This window comes from Geotrypetes seraphini, chromosome 17, assembly GCF_902459505.1.
Source record: "Geotrypetes seraphini chromosome 17, aGeoSer1.1, whole genome shotgun sequence".
NCBI lineage: Eukaryota > Metazoa > Chordata > Amphibia > Gymnophiona > Dermophiidae > Geotrypetes > Geotrypetes seraphini.
In genome coordinates this window covers 16,309,665-16,326,021 of record NC_047100.1, presented here as the reverse complement: position 1 = coordinate 16,326,021, position 16,357 = coordinate 16,309,665, and the positions used below count along the sequence as shown (strand labels likewise).

Sequence of the window (16,357 nt, the reverse complement as noted above, 5' to 3'; positions counted from 1 at the left end):
ATTATGGCTAAAGAAGCCAACTGGATCCAGATTCACAGGACAGCGTAAATATAGTCTTGTGTGTGTCCCAGTGCATACTGGGACTTGCAGTCTTACTTTTCTTAAAGAATCCAATAGAGAAATCAGAACTGCAAGTCCCTGCATGCAAAGGGATAAACCCAGGACTGGATCAACCCTGTCCTGCAAATCTGGATCCAGTTGGCACCCTTTAGTTATGGGTAGGGTTTACCAGATTTTATGTATGTAAAATCTGGAAATGCCCATAGACTCGCCCTCAAGCTGGCCCAGTTCCACCCATCCCCGCCCCATTATGCCCATGCCCCAGCCTCGCCCCCTAGCCCCACCCCCTCAGCCTGCCCGTCTTGAGCGGAGGGCTTCCGTGCATATGCGGATGCCCCTCCCGACACAATCTGCTTTTCAAAACCCAGACAATTGCCGGGTTTTGAAAAGCCATCTGGACGCCCAGACTTGCCCTCAAGGGGACATGTCCAGATAAACTGGACATCTGGTAACCCTAGTTATGGGCCCAATAGTCAAAGGACCTGTGTTTCTGACTTTTGGGACCCTTTTACTGAAGCTTAATATGTTCTAATGGACATTAGCGTGTGCTAAGTGCCACGTGGCCCATAGATATAAAACAGGATGAGCCGCATTTAATGCTCACTAATGTTCATTGGGAGCCTATGGCCTGGCCGCCCTGAGTAGGCCTGCTCATATTATTGGAAGCTAAGCAGGGTCAGGCCTGGCTAGTACCTGGATGGGAGACTACTTAGGAATACCAGGGGTTGTAGGCTGAGGTGCTCCATGTTGGGCAGCAGTGATAAAGTGGGGCCACACACTGCGCCGGAGAAGGCAATGGAAAATCACTCCTGTACTCTACTGTGAAACATCACAGGTTGGATTCCTCACTGTGCATGTTGCCATGAGTCAGTGGCCAACTCAGTGGCATCATCCATCCATCCAGTGTTCATTGGTGTGCACTAAGTTTAACTGGAAAGGCCCCTTTGAGAGCTATGCTCCTAAAATGGCCTCTGAAAAATGACTAGGACAGAGTTCCTAAATTTAAACTCAAAGTTTCACTAAACTCCTAAATTTACTAGAGTAGAATATAGTGGGTAGCAATAGGGATGAATTTATGGCGGGGAAAAATGTTATTAGCTTAGTAGTGATTTTCAGTGCTGGCTCATAAATCTGACCCAGAAGCCTTCCCTTTGATGTCAGAGGGAAGGCTTCCAGGTCAGGTGGGAGCTGCATGCTGGAGCCGCTGCTCATGGCTTTGCAAAGAGAAGTGCAGCTGGGAGAAAGCAGCTGGAGGGAGGCATGAATTTGGGATACAGAACAGAGGGTAGGACCAACGGGGGTACGTTGGGACATGGAAGGGTCATGTTTGGACAGGAAGGGAGGAAAAGGGGACACATTAGTACAGGAAGGGAGAGGCAGGACTCTGGTTTGTAAGTACGAGTCCAATATAAGTCAGATATTCTTAACCCAGAGACTGCCTATATTTGCTTCCATCTCCTTATTGCAGCGAAGGTGGAAGCCATTGCTGGCCACAACCTGATTAACTGCTTATTTATTTAAGAAATTTCAATCATGCATTATCTGTGAAAAATCTAAGTTGTTTACAAAGCATTCATAAAATTCAAGATATCCTAAAATGAGCAACATCCAAGAAGGACTTTTATTAGCATTCAAAAATAAAATAGAAATTAGTTTTCATGAAAAAGCATCCTCTCCTGCCTAATTAAGTAGTACTGAATATCAGGCCCTCGATCTCTGTATTGGAATTTAAAATCAGAAGCAAGAGACTGATACTGTAAAGAACCAAAGGGGAAAAGTGAGATACATGAAAAATAAGAAATAATGTTTTCCTTTCTTCATACAGCTTGTGAATTGTTGCTACAGCCTGACAGCCTGACCTGCAAACCTTGTAAGTATTTGCATACATTTGCTGGCTTGTAATGCATTACAAAATCTATTGCTATGGAAAGGGCAACTGGAAAACCATAAACCTCTCTCCTTTGGCAGTTTGGAAACCTAAAAATCTGAGCATCACCCAGCAAGGTTTGAACATGCAGGTGTCTTTTGACCATGCTCCTCACAGATTTGGGTTTAATGTTTATTATCTTCACTACAAGCTTAAGCACGATAGGACCTTCAAGCAAAAGACCTGCAGACAAGTAAGTTATAAAGGTGCCTTGAGTATTTAGTCTGTACCGGGAAGTAAATAGGCTAGACAAGATGATTAGGCATCTATTTCTCTTTTTTTATGTGAACATTGGAGGACAATTGTAAAAAATAAATATATGTTTTTGTGTTGTTTTGTAAATTTTATTTTTATAAGTATTAATTGTACAATCACAATAGAAATCATTGTGACAGAGAAGATTAACTTACAATTCTAGTGCATAATTTCAAGAAGGAACCCCCCCTCCCCCTATTGCAACACTGCTAAAGGAATCAAAGTTTTAGATTTGACCACCAAATATATGATTGAAGATAACAGCAGTTAGGAAATATAGTACCCCCTCCGAATCTGTGGTTTCAGTACCCGCGGATTTGGGTTTTCGCAATTTTTTTTTTTTTTTAACGCTGCATCCTAGACCGTACCTGGTGGTCTAGCAGCGATGCAGGGCAGGAGTGATCTTACTATGCTCCTGCCCCATGCAGAGCCATCATCAAAATGGCTGCCGTGACTTCCCGTTGTAGTCTCGAAACTACCACGGGAACTCATGGCAGCCATTTTGATGATGGCTCTGCACAGGATAGGAGCATAGGACAATCGATCCTGCCCCGCGTCGCCGCTAGACCACTAGGTAAGGTCTGGGGAAGGTCCAGGACGCAGGAGGGAGGCGGGGGTGGGTCAGAGCCGGCCCTGAAAGTTATCCACGATATTTCAATATTTGCGGGCCGGCTCTGCCCCTAACCCCCCGCGAATATTGAGGGCCTCCTGTATAGGTAAATATATGTATATATATATATATAACAATTTTATTGATGATCATAGAGAAAAAAATTACAGCTATGCAACTCAACAAAACAATAGCAAAAGTTGTACATTTTACAATACAAATGAACCCCATTCTCCTTTCCCCAAAATATAATAAAATCTACATGATACATAAACCCTCCAAAGAAATCCCCCAACCCCTAAAGAATATTATACCCCCACCCTGCCCCTATTCCACACACAGATAAAATATATGTTTAACTGAAAATGTTCCCCAGTAATGTTTTTTTGTTTTTTGTATGGGTGTTTAAAATGCACATCCTTTTAGCTGGTTTCAATAGAGACATTCCTGGGGAATGTCTAGTTTGGGGGGGGGGGGGGTTTGGAACAGCATGCATAGATTTGATTTTCAAACTACCTGTACTGTTTTACCCTCGATCAGCTGCCTTCAGAAATAGCAGGTGCTAAAAGAAGACAGTCTGCTGTTCTTTCTGGCACATAGATGAACACAATTGTGCCTATCTCAGAAAAGTGACGTTTAGAAGCAGGACACGCTAAAGCACGGATCTTTTTGTGATTCATTCAAACTTTTGACACGGAGATTAAACTTCACCAGAAACTGAGGCAAGCTCATTTTCTGGCGCACGGCTTTTTTTCTCAATTGTACGGAGTTGCTATCCTCGGGTCCCCTGAATCCACCATTTGAAATAAGTTAGCTTTTATCACCGTTTACTTTACAAAAGAATGAAAAATTATAAAAAATTTGAATAATTTAAAAAGCCATATGCAATGATTGAATGCATGAGCCTGAAAAGGGAGCTTGTCTCCTTTGGGTTCTTGATATCTAAGCATATGTGAAGATTGAAAAATCATTTATGTACTCGCACAATCTGAAGTGGTTTGTAGTGAATTTAAGGAAAGGCTATAGACTGGATATCTCAGAAAAGGTGAAAAATATGTACATCTACTTTCCCTAGCTGAGAAACTGCTCTAAAATTATTTGTGCCTAAGTCCATGTGCAGTGCTATTTTAGATAGGATGTAGAAGTAGGAATTGAGACTCACATGTCAGGGCGTCTCTGGTTTCACCTGCATTTTAGAACAGAATTTGCTGACAGAGCCTTTTGTAAAATACAGGGAAGTGGACATTTATGTGCCAGATGCATGCAGCATAAACATTCGTATAGGATATAGTAAGTCATAAGAACATAATAACATTAGAACTGCCATACTGGTACAGACTGAAGGTCCATTAAGCCCAGTATACTGTTTCCAATAGTGGCCAATCCAGGTCACAAATACCTGGCAAGATCCCAAAGAGTAAAACAGATTTTCTGCTACGTATCCTAGGAATAAGCAATGGATTTTCCCAAGTCCATCTTAATAATGGCTTATGGACATTTAGGAAATTATTCAAATGTTTTTTAAACCCTGCTAAGCTAACCGCTTTCACCACATTCTCTGGCAACAAATTCCAGAGTTTTATTACACATTGAGTGAAGAAATATTTTCTCCAGTTTGTTTTAAATCTACTACTTAGTAGCTTCATTGCATGCCCCCTAGTCCTAGTACTGTATTTTTAGAAAGAGTAAAAAAGCAATTTACATCTGCCCTTTCCACTCCACTCAGTATTTTATAGACTTCTATCATGTCTCCCCTGAACTGTCTCTTCTCCAGGCTGAAGATCCCTATCCACTTTAGCCTTGGTCAACTCATTTCCTTATCATTTTTGTCACCCTTCTCTGTAACAGGTTATGTTTCTAAGATTGCAGAGATAACCAGTTATATTCTGGTTCTCGACAGTGTCCTCAGTCCCCCTCTGACTAGTTTTGTTTTTCTGGAACTCTGTAATGAATATGCATGAGTTACTTGTATGCACTACCTCATTTGTATGCACGTGTAACTAGAAGGAGCTCACTGACAGTGCCTACTGTATATGGAGAGCAGATCAGAGAGATTAAACAATCCTCCTTTAAAGCCATGTCTGACATTAGTCCTGTAATCAAGGCTGCATTTTAATAGTAGGTGGCACAGAAAACACCTACTTTGTTTACCTTAGAACTTTTGTTTGCATAGGGCAGTATCCAGTGTCTTTAATAACTTCATTTCCTACAGCCTCTAAAAATAAACGTTGCTCTGCTTTAAATACTTATTTTTCTTTCTCTGCAGGACTGGAATGCAGAAATAACAAACTGTGTCCTTCAGAATGTTTCCCCAGGGGATTACATCATCGAGGTAATGTTTTAGAGACCCCCTTGAAGCTATTATTGCCAGCTTTCATACTGAAGACTAGAGAATGACACTGTGACTGTTACCCGCGACTAGCTGCGGGTAACCTGCCGAAATGGAGAGGAAAAATACTGGTTGCCGTGGGTACGGGGACAAGGCCATTCACCGTCACATGGAGCGGTGAATGGCCTTGTCCCTGCAGTTAAATATTTTGCGTGCTTTGCTTCACTTATCACCCCTTGCAATCATGCAGTCCAGCAGCCCCCTTTCTTCTTCCTCCCGATTGCCATGGCCAGGCATCTCCTTCCCTCCCTTCCCCTCACCTTCACTGGTGATTTTCAGTTTTCTGTCTCCGAATGGCACAAGCCTTTAAACAAGTCATGCACATGTGCCTGAATCTTCTTCTCTGACAGAACCGTAAACAGAAAATTGTGTCATAGGAGAAGTTTCAGTGCAGCTGCATGCGACTTGAGAAAAGGCTCAGGCCGCTCAGAGATAGAAAATTGAAAATCACCAACGAATGTGAGAGAAAAGGAGATGCCCGGACCACGGAGATCAGGAGGGAGGGAGGACCACGCAAAGGGCGCTGAAGGGAAGTGGAGAGAGAGAAGGGGAGGGGAGAAAGGAACAGACACTGAAGGAAAGTGGGAAGGGGAGAGAGTTGAACAAGCGCTGAAGGGAAGTGGGGAGGAGAGAGAGAGAAAAGCACATACTGTGTCAGTTTAATTAGTGAGACTTTGTAGATGTCATTACTGGATATAAATTAGCTATTAATTTTAATGTGTCTGTACTACCCTGTTTTTGTTTTTTATTGTTGTAAAGCCGCTTTGTAATTTTAAAAAGGCAGGATAACAGATTTTTAATAAACTAGATAAAGAAAAAAGGGCACATGCTGGATTAGGGTGACAGATATCAGATCCGAGGGGAGGAAAGGAGGAGAGAGATGCTAAAAACCACCTGGGGGAGGGGAGGGAAGGAAAGATGGAAGGGAAGAAGACAGAGATGCCAGACTATGGGGGGAGCGGAGGGAAAAAGATGGGTGCCAGACCAATGGGGGAGGGGGAGAGATGGAAGGGAGAAGCATAGTTTCTGGTAGAATCATAGAAATAGAGTAGATTCCATATGGAAGAGGCAGAGAGAAGTCAGACAGTGGATGGAAGGAATAGAATGACAGGAAGATGAGGAAACCAGAAACCAGATAACAAAGGTAGAAAAAATTTTCTATTTATTTAATTTAATTTTTTTGGTTTAGGACAGGGGTGTCCAACCTGTGGCCCCATGAAGTATTTTGTGCAGCCCCAGTAGAGGGTGATGCAGTGTTTTCCTCTGCTGCCCCCGGGTGTTTACCGTCTTGCTGGCTCCATCCTCTGTCTTGCTGCAGCATTTGTACGGCCCCAGAAACATTTTTTTCAGCCAATGCGGCCCAGGGAAGCCAAAAGGTTGGAAACCCCTGCTTTAGGATAAAGTAGTATATTAGTTGTGTTGATAAACATTTATAAACAAAGCCCTGCCACCTAAAGATCTCTTCATCTAGTTCGTCAGTCAGAACTTTGATTTATAAAATGACAAATGTACAGAATATTGTTTCTTTTTATACTTTCATAAAATAAGTTCAGTATAAAACTATTCGAGGCTTGTGCAGATGTAATCAGATGGTTTGTGGGGACAGGAATAGGACCAAGCTCTCTGACAGGGACCTAACCCGTGGGGCAGAGATGGGGTAAAATTTTTTTCTTATTCACTCAAAAACAAGCCCCACACAGACAAATGATACACACACCCAGCAACACTACAAGGCCTTACTTACAACTCACAACATTCACACTCCCCAAAGAGAAAGGGAAAAAGGAAAAAGAAAAGAAGTGGAGAAAAAGGCCTCAGTTCAGCTTCATCTGGCCAAAAAAACTCCACTCCTACAAAAGCTGTTTATGTGTAAATGCTGAAGAATAGTCCAAGAAAACAAGGCAACTAAAATAGCCTGCCAGGTGGTATTAAACAGCACGCCTAATACAGAAGAAAGTCAGTGGGTGAATGTAACAAAAGGCAGTATAGTCCAGCTCATAACATCTATAGCAAAAGCAAGAAAAAATAACTTAGCTGCTAATGGCCTCCAAATCCAGGTCATTCTCTACTGAAGATCAAACATGATGTTGACCATGATGAACTGAAGCTGTACATTATATTATAGTTCTGTGTCAGAGGTGTACCTTTCCAACAGTATTCTCAATATCACCCTGTGTTCCAAATTCAAAGATATTTCATATGGAGTGTTTCACTTTATATTATTTTACCTTAAAAGCTGCAAGGAGCACAGCGTGTTAAATATGTGCAATAAATAGGTGGATGTATGTAGACTCAGAGCAGACAAGCTCTAGAAAATGTCATGGACAAAATTACCTGTAAAATTACCTGTATACGGCGCTTAGGAAGAAAAGATGCAAATAAAGATCAGGGAGTGTGAAATCATCTGTAGTTTCTGCTGATCTCGTGTTATTTGGAGTCCTCAGTCCCCACAAAGATTAAGGGGGGCGAAGTTATCAATGTGGGCTACTGTTAATTTGGGTTATTTTACCACGGGGTCTCATTTTATGCAATGAGACCCAAAAATGTCTATCCTGCATTACCCCACAGTTCTAGGTGTGTTACATCCAGTACATACAAAAGATTTTTTTTTTTAACTAAAAATGTTTTATTGGAATTTTGATTGACTTTTACATAAACTCTTTAAACTAACTGTCAAAAGATACATGTCTAATTGCAAATAGAAAGGTACGGAAGCTGTGCAACACCTCAAAAAATTGTTACATATCTTTTACTAGACAAGCAGCACTCACTTGCACAAAAGTCAAAAACAAATTAAAATTGGCAAGATGATAAGTTTTCAAGACAAGCTTTAACAAACAGGAAAGCTTTCAAATGTTTCCTAAACTGGGCAGCTGAACAAATTTTCCTAATTTCCGCTGGTAGAGTATTCCATATGTCACACCTCCAACATAAAAGATGGAGGAGTGATAAGTGCACAACCTAAGAACTTTATAAGAAGCCACGTCCAGCAGGACGTAGTTTATCAGCCGAGTGCAGACTTCGATTGGGACGATAAATTATCACTTTGGAAGCTAAGCTAACAGGGGCTTCGTTGCTCAAGGCTTTATGAATTAAGATTAAAACTTTAAATTATCAGGTGTTGAATGACAGTGGGTCATCCGTTTTGGCTTTTATGTTTCAACAATATCATTCTTCATGCTCTTTGCTTTCTGAGGCTAAGTTGTTACTGGAAGTCAAATCTTTCAAACTTGTGAAACTTTTGGCCAACCAGTGTTCCCTGTTATCTATTCAGGGTGTTTATTTGTGGGATGCTCTACCTCTACAGGTCAGAACTTTGCCTGGGGTTCTAGAGTTGAGAAGGGCATTTGAAGACATTCCTTTTTAATTGTATTTATCAGTGAATTATACGGTCGAAATTTGTACCTGTTTTTCTTAGATGCTGTGATGTTTACTATGTGGTCTGATTTTCTTTTTTAAAATTATTTTTATTAAGTATATTTTTATTGTAACCTGTGCAGAACTAGTGGATGTGGTAGGTAATAAATTTTTAAATAAATAAATTGCACTCTCCATACAACTTGCAACTAGTGCAGTTCTTTCAAAATTGGTGAAATATGTGACCATTGTGGTAGCCCAAGTAACATTCAGGCATCAGTATTTTACCAGGAGTCCACACTGATACATTTTCCTTCTTAGAATTATCTACTCTTTTATTATCCTTAAAGCAATGCTACTCAACCCTCTTCTGGAGGCACATCTCGCCAGTCAGGTTTGTAGGATTACCAGACAGACATAAGACAGATTTACGAAGGGCCACTGAAAAGTTTGCAGCTCAACCCACAAAGTTGGGGGCAATCTTCATCAAGGGCTATACACGTGGAGGGACATAATCAAAACAAATATCTAAGTCCGTTTTGGGCCTAGGGTGCTAGTCGCCCAAAATTGACAGCGTCCAAAGTCCGTTCTCAAAAAATACATCCTCAATATTTTTAATTTTTTTTTAATCATCTATTTCTACGTCCAGTCGTTTGATCGTCCAGACTGCTAGTACGTCTATCTTTATACTTCATTCTTGTCCAAAAAATCATCTCAAGTCCCAAAAACCTAGAACAAGACCTTTTGGACATGGGAGGGGCCAGCAAAATGATGGACTGGCCACCCAGACATGGCAACAGAGTAGTGAGGCATCTTACAGAGCACTGCTATGAACTTCACAAAAAGGGTGCCACGTAAACATCTCACCACAACTCCCTTGTAGGTCATGGTGAGCTCCCGAAAACACCCCCAAAACCTACTATGCCTATCTGTCTATAACCCCAATAGCCCTTATGGCTCTATATGGAAGTACAGTAGGGTTTTGGTGGGATCACATCATGAATGCAGTGGTTAAAGTGGCTTATGGGCCTGGGTCCTCCTCTCTATGGTTCACTAGCCCACCCCCCAGACTACTTAAGCCACCTCTGTGCAGCTCTACTAGGCTTTCCTATGTCAGGTGCTGATGTTCTGGAGGCAGGTATGTACATTTTTATGGTAGTGTCAGGGGGTGGGGATCAGTACTTTGTCCCTGCAGTGTAACTGGTCACTTTGGATACCTTCTGTTTTTAGATTGCCTAATTCACACCGTATAAGCTCTGTCCAGGTAGCCTCATAAAACTTTCTATTATCCCTGCAGTATGACTAAGCCCAGCTGGCTAGCTGTGCCTCCAGGAGAAGGTTGTGAAGAACTGCTTTAAAGACCAGAATTTGTTCTTCTGGAATGTTAAATCATTTAATTGGTGGATATTTGTGTTAAACTCTATTTCTATTGTCAGTTTTTCTAAATACTTATTGGCTTCTAATAGAAATCATTTTGCATTTTGTCTTTTAAGCTGATTGATGACACAAATGTCACACGAAAATCCATACACTATACCCTGAAACCAGGTAGGAATTTTTCCCCTACTTAAACCTCCTACTTCATGCATATGTGTTTGTGGTTATTAGCACTTCCTATACCACCATTCAAAGTAATTGTAGCAGGTTGGTTTACAGAGTAAATAATAAATATAACCCATGACAGGAAAGAAAAGGAGAAAGAGAGGGTAGTGAAGGCCTAAACAGGAGGGGGAATGATCTGAGAAATGGTAAACGATCAATGAGCATATCAGATGTACAGGGTATTTTGGTTCTGTAGGACTAGCAGACATTTAATGAAGTTACATGGAAATGCTTTTAAAACAAATAGGAGGGAATATTTTTTTCACTCAAAGAATAGCTAAGCTCTGGAACTCATTGCCAGGATAGTATGTCTGGGTTAATAAAAGGTTTGGACAAGTTCCTGGAGGAAAAGTCCATAGTCTGCTAGTAAGACAGACATGGAGGAAGCCACTATTTATCCTGGGATTGGTAGCATGGAATGTTGCTACTTTTTGGGTTTCTGCCAGGCACATGTGACCTGGATTGACTACTGTTGGAAACTAGGATAGAAGGACCATTACTTTGACCCATTATGGCTATTCTTATGTTTTTATGTTTCCTAGTGGGAGTGTGTGACGCAGTGGTTCAAATCCCATGCTGCTCCTTGTGACCCTGGGCAAGTCACTTAATTCCCCCCCATTGTCCCAGATACATTAGATAGAGTGTAAGCCCACCAGGACAGATAGGAAAAAATGCTTAAGTACCTGAATGAAATCCACTTAGGCTATAAGTGGTATATAAATACTAAAATAAATAAATAAAATAGTAGATTACACGAAGAACACAAGCCTGACCATAAAATTGCACAGTAAGATTACGTGATATATTGAATGTTCTCCTTTTACTTCTTTTCATAGTTCATTCTCCTTGGGCAGGTCCAATAAGGGCTATCGCTATTACTGTCCCCTTGGTTATCATTTCAGCGTTTGCAACACTTTTCACTGTGATGTGCCGAAAAAAGCAGCAAGGTATTTAAAGGGACTGTTTTATATTTTTTTTTAACTGTGTTGTACTAGACCACATGAAACTCATATTAAAAAATCAAGTCAATATTCAAAAGCTCTTATCCAGATAATAGTATCTGTTATTCAAATAATGTTGCCGATTGGGATATTTGGAAGCACTATCTAAACAATGCCTTTGATTATCTTTACAGTCAAAGCACGTGTGGTCATGGAACTTATCCTGATAGTGTCAGTATTCAGTCTTCTATCTGAAAAACTTATCTGTTCAATGTAGGACTATCCTAAGTTATCCAGATAATGGATTGAATATTTACATTATCCAGATAAGTTCTTGTACTGACTGCTTTATCCAGATATTCAGCATGCAGTTCTTCTCTCCCTCCTTGCCCCCCCCCCATGTAGTACCTGTCTTCCTTGTTGCCCCTCCAATGCAGTATCTCTCTTTCTTCCTGCACAGCATCTGTCTCCCTCCTTGACACCCATGTAGTACCTGTCTCCCTTGTTGCTCTCCCAATGCAACACCTCTCTTTCCTTGCCCCCCCATTGTGCAGCACCTCTTCTCTCCCTGTCCTTCCTGATGCAGCTCCGCTCTCCCTATTTCCCTCATGCCCCTTCGATACAGCACCTGTCCCCCTTGTTGCCTTTTCCACATGCAGAACCTCTCTTTCTGTCCCCTTACTCTCCCTGTAATCCATTACCTTGTCATGAATAATTTTTTTTTTGCAGAGCAGGCACCATCAACAGTGCCAGGCTGCTTCAGCCAATTCTGCGGGCCTTCCTTCAACCTGTTCTGCCCTCAAGGAGAGGAAGGGACAAGATGCAACTGAAGGAAGGCCCCCAGGATTGAGAGGGAGGGAGGTACTGCACTCAAGGAGATGATGGGGAGGACGCCACTGCCATCACCACTGGATGACATCAAGCCCCTTAAGTGTATAAGCTGGAGAAGGGGCCTGATTGCATGTGTCACACGCTGAAGGCATGTGACTTGGCATGTCCGTAAACAAATCCTATGAAAATAGGACCAGCAGAGAACATGCATGCTAATCTGGAAAGGTACAACTGCAGACATGGTTGTATACATGGCAGCTAGAATTTGTGTACAGGTCTAACCATTCGCACACATCTGTGCCCATGTTGAATGCTATTCTATGGATAAAATTTTTGTCCTACCAATACGAGGTCTGTTTGAAAAGTTCCAAGCCAGTTTAAATTGTGCACCAACGGGAAGTTCTTTTGAGATGCACTAGGTGACATTAACTAGCTTGAAACCTCAAGAATAACCTCCTTTTTTCCATTTGTTGATATCTGTTTTCATCTTCAAGCTATAGCAGTTTTTGTGAAAGCGTGTTTTCGTGATCAGCTATTTTTCATCATGTGTGACCTCAATGAGCAGCACTACAGCGTGAAGTTCTGTTTTAAATTGGGTAAGACTGCTACAAAAACTTATGAAATGTTGAAAGTGGCTTATGGGGAACATGTCATGAGTCGTGTAAGATGTTTTGAATGGTATTCATGTTTCAAAAGTGGTCGTGAATTATGGAAGATGATTTGCGAACTGGAAGACCATCAACGTCAACTGATGATGATCGTGTTGAACAAGTGAGGGCTCTGGTGCATGCTAATTGGCGATTAACTGTTAGAGAATTGGCAGAGGAATACAACATTTCCATTGGTTCATGCCACAACATTCTATCAGAGAAGTTGAGGATGTCTTGCATTTCGGCAAAATTTGTTCTACAGTTGATGACCGACCAGAAGAACAACTGCAAAAAACACAATGACAGTTCTTCCCTAGTCACCTTACTCTCACTGACTTCTTCATGTTTCCTAAACTTAAATTCACGCTGAAAGGAAAACGATTCACCATTGAAGACATAAAGCAAAATTTGATGCAGCGACTTTTGGCGATTCCTGAAGATGTGTTTCAGGACTGTTTCCAGAAGTAGAAATGACATTGGGAATAGTGTATACATAGGAAAGGGGAGTACTTTTTAGGAGACTCAATGGAATAAGGTGTAAGATTGTTTATATAAAATATATAAAATCAGGCCTGGAACTTTTTGAATAGACATCTTATTTAGGGTCCTTTTACTAAAGCACTAGGGTGCCCTAAGGGTTAAATTCTATACATGATGCCTAAAAAATCAGTGCCAAAAAAGCACCATTGTATAATTTGCATTTAAAAATTAGGCAAATTTTATAGAATAATCTTTACACCCAGGAACCGTGCTTAATTTTAGGCACAGCTATTTGCACAACAAGAACATGGTGCTAATGTCCGCTCCTAAATTTAGGCGTGGATAACTTAAAGAAATGCACCCCATCTGCTGCCCATGACCCACCCATTTTTGTGCCCCCTTTTTTGACTCACACATAAAATTTTGGCACCTAATTTTGCACCCATAACTTATAATTAATTATAGTTAGTCCCAATAACATATTCAATTAAATTGCATGCGCAAATTGGGTATGTGTCCAAATTTGTGCATGCACTTTTCAGCACTTGTTATAGAATTAGAGGATAAATGCTGTACATCCTATTTTATATGTATGGGTCACCTGACCCTTTGCATGCTAATATCTATTAGCGCTTGCTAAGCTTTAGTAAAAAAAACCCTTTATGTGCAGGATAACAATCCATCATATGTGCAGATGTATACACATTTCCAGATGCCAATAGAATATTATTGGGTTCAGACCTGTGCATAGCTCAGTCTGTTGCTGGAGCAGAACCACATCACCACATCTCCCCTTTAGTTCCTTGTTTTTGTTTTTTTACCATGCACTTTGTGGAACAAAAAGAAGAGAAGCTGCTGGTCTTATATGCTGGCAGTAAAGAGGAAACCAGAGGAGGAGACCTGTCTTTTTGGGTGGGCTCACAATTAATATGAGTGATCCTTCAAAAACTCCTCCCACTCCTTTGTCATGCATCTGTCTCCCTCTTTTCTACCCCAGGATCAGGCATTTGCACTCCCTTGACCATGGCCCAGCAAATCTCCCCTGTGTGGGCAGCAGCAATGATGCACCTCTGCTTCCTTCCACTGTGTCCTGCTAGACAGGAAACAGGAAGTGATGTCAGCAAGGGTGAAATGTAGTAGAGGGAAGCCTATGGGGCCGGTGCAGGCAACAGATGTGCATCATTTCTGCCACCCGTGAAGATGCTAAGGTAGACTAGGGTGTTACCAGTCTGTGGGCAGGAAGATGGCAAATGCCAAATTCAGGGGTAGGAGAGGGGAATGATGCAGTTGCCACTTAAGTCATTTTGCCCACCCAGGCCTACCTGTAACTACACCCCTGGAAGAAACAGGCATGAAATTCCTTCTAATGTGACTGCAGGAGACCAGGCTAACCCTTTTAAGCCTATCCATATTTGGGGTTAAAATCCCAGCATTGTGGTCAGCCTTTCTGTCTTCCTTGCAGTTCTCTACATCTGAGCAGAATAGCTAAGTAGCCTTATTACCACTGATTTTAATATGCTCTGCATTGGTGTTTAAAGCTTGGCTTCTGTGCAAAACCATTCTGCATCTGTGCACCCAAAAACATGTGTGCTAAAACCACATTCATCCCGTACTAGCCCTGCACAAAGTTTTACACACTCCACTACATCAGCCCCTTAGTGGGCATATAAGGGGAGGGGAGGTTGGAGAATTGAAAAACACCCTTGAGAAGGATTAAGGAATTCTGGTATATATTTGACTGTCTCTTCTTCATACTCTGTACCAAAAAAGTAAAGTAAGCGTTGTTCAGTGCATTTGATTAACATGTATGTTTTTCTTCAATCTAGAAAATATTTATTCCCATTTAGATGAAGAGGGTTCAGAGTCCTCCACGTACACAGCAGTGCTGCATGTAGAAAGACCTCATCCAAGGCCCAAAGTGTTCCTCTGCTATTCTAGTAGAGACTGCCATAAACACACACATGTTATCCAGTGCTTTGCCTATTTCCTTCAGGATTTCTGTGGTTGTGAGGTATGGTCATCCTTCTTATTGAATGCGTCCGTGTACCCCATCCCCAGGATTGGCTCAAAAGACTATGGCACCCTGAGCCAACTTGTTTTGGCCTCCACCCCCTTTCCCCCTCTATTATGGTACCCCCATTCCATTGGCTCCTTGCTTCTTATGATTCTCCTTTCCCTTTCCCCTTCCCCATGGGTCCAGCATCGCTCCTTCTTCTCTTTACCTCCCTACCCCACTGCAGTCTTATAATCTTTAGGTGAAATGCCAGAAGCAGCAGCAGCATGAAAACAGCTCCTGGATCTTCTCTCTGCTGTACTCCACCCATAGGAAATTGCATCAGAGTAGGCAGGATGCATCAGAGAAAAGGCCCAGGAGATGGTGAAAGACATCCTGTCTTCATGTTTTTGCTGCCAGAAACCCACATAAAGTTTACAGGACTGTAAGGGTGGAAGGGGAGAGAGAGAGACAAGTGAGAATGATGCTGGGGAGAAGGGAGAGGAAGAAGGAAGAAGGAGAGAGACTCGATGGGGGAGGAAAGGGGAAAAATGCTGAATTGAGAGATGAAGGAAGGAACCCTTGGGAGAGAGGGGTTTAGAACATAGTAACATAGTAGATGATGGCAGATAAAGACCCGAATGGTCCATCCAGTCTGCCCAACATGATTCAATTTAAATTTTTTTTTCTTCTTAGCTATTTCTGGGCAAGAATCCATAGCTCTACCCAGTACTGTGCTTGGGTTCCAACTGCCAAAATCTCCATCAAAACCTACTCCAGCCCATCTACACCCTCCCATCCACTGAAGTCCTCTCCAGCCCATCCTCCCCCAAACGGCCATATACAGACCATGCAAGTCTGCCCAGTACTGGCCTTAGTTAAATATTTAATATTATTTTCTGATTCTAGATCCTCTGTGTTCATCCCATGCTTATTTGAACTCAGTCACCATTTTCCTCTCCACCACCTCTCTTGGGAGGGCATTCCAGGCATCCACCACCCTTTCCGTAAAGTAGAATTTCCTAACATTGCTCTTGAATCTACCACCCTTCAACTTCAAATTATGTCCTCTGGTTTTACCATTTTCCTTTCTCTGGAGAGAAGGTTTAACCATTGGACCAGGTAAGGCAGTAGCGATGACATCAGAGGCTGTGGACTTTGACACACTTTACCATGGGTGTCCCAAGCCAATGTTCAGCTGCTCTGGTAGTTAAGCCTGCCTTGCCCATCTCAAAATAGACAGTTCCTGATACATTTAGCTA

At 41.8% G+C, this 16,357-nt stretch overlaps 1 protein-coding gene across 1 annotated transcript in view; it reads left to right on the top strand.

The window, feature by feature from the left end:
• Nucleotides 1–16,357, top strand: part of IL17RD (interleukin 17 receptor D) — a 111,087-nt gene that overhangs the window by 87,402 nt on the left and 7,328 nt on the right. The window contains exons 6-11 of the mRNA XM_033925724.1: nucleotides 1,886–1,930; nucleotides 2,029–2,180; nucleotides 5,119–5,184; nucleotides 10,092–10,146; nucleotides 11,037–11,147; nucleotides 14,929–15,113. Of these exons, the coding sequence (XP_033781615.1) occupies nucleotides 1,886–1,930; nucleotides 2,029–2,180; nucleotides 5,119–5,184; nucleotides 10,092–10,146; nucleotides 11,037–11,147; nucleotides 14,929–15,113 (614 nt within the window). The remainder of the gene's footprint in view (nucleotides 1–1,885; nucleotides 1,931–2,028; nucleotides 2,181–5,118; nucleotides 5,185–10,091; nucleotides 10,147–11,036; nucleotides 11,148–14,928; nucleotides 15,114–16,357) is intronic.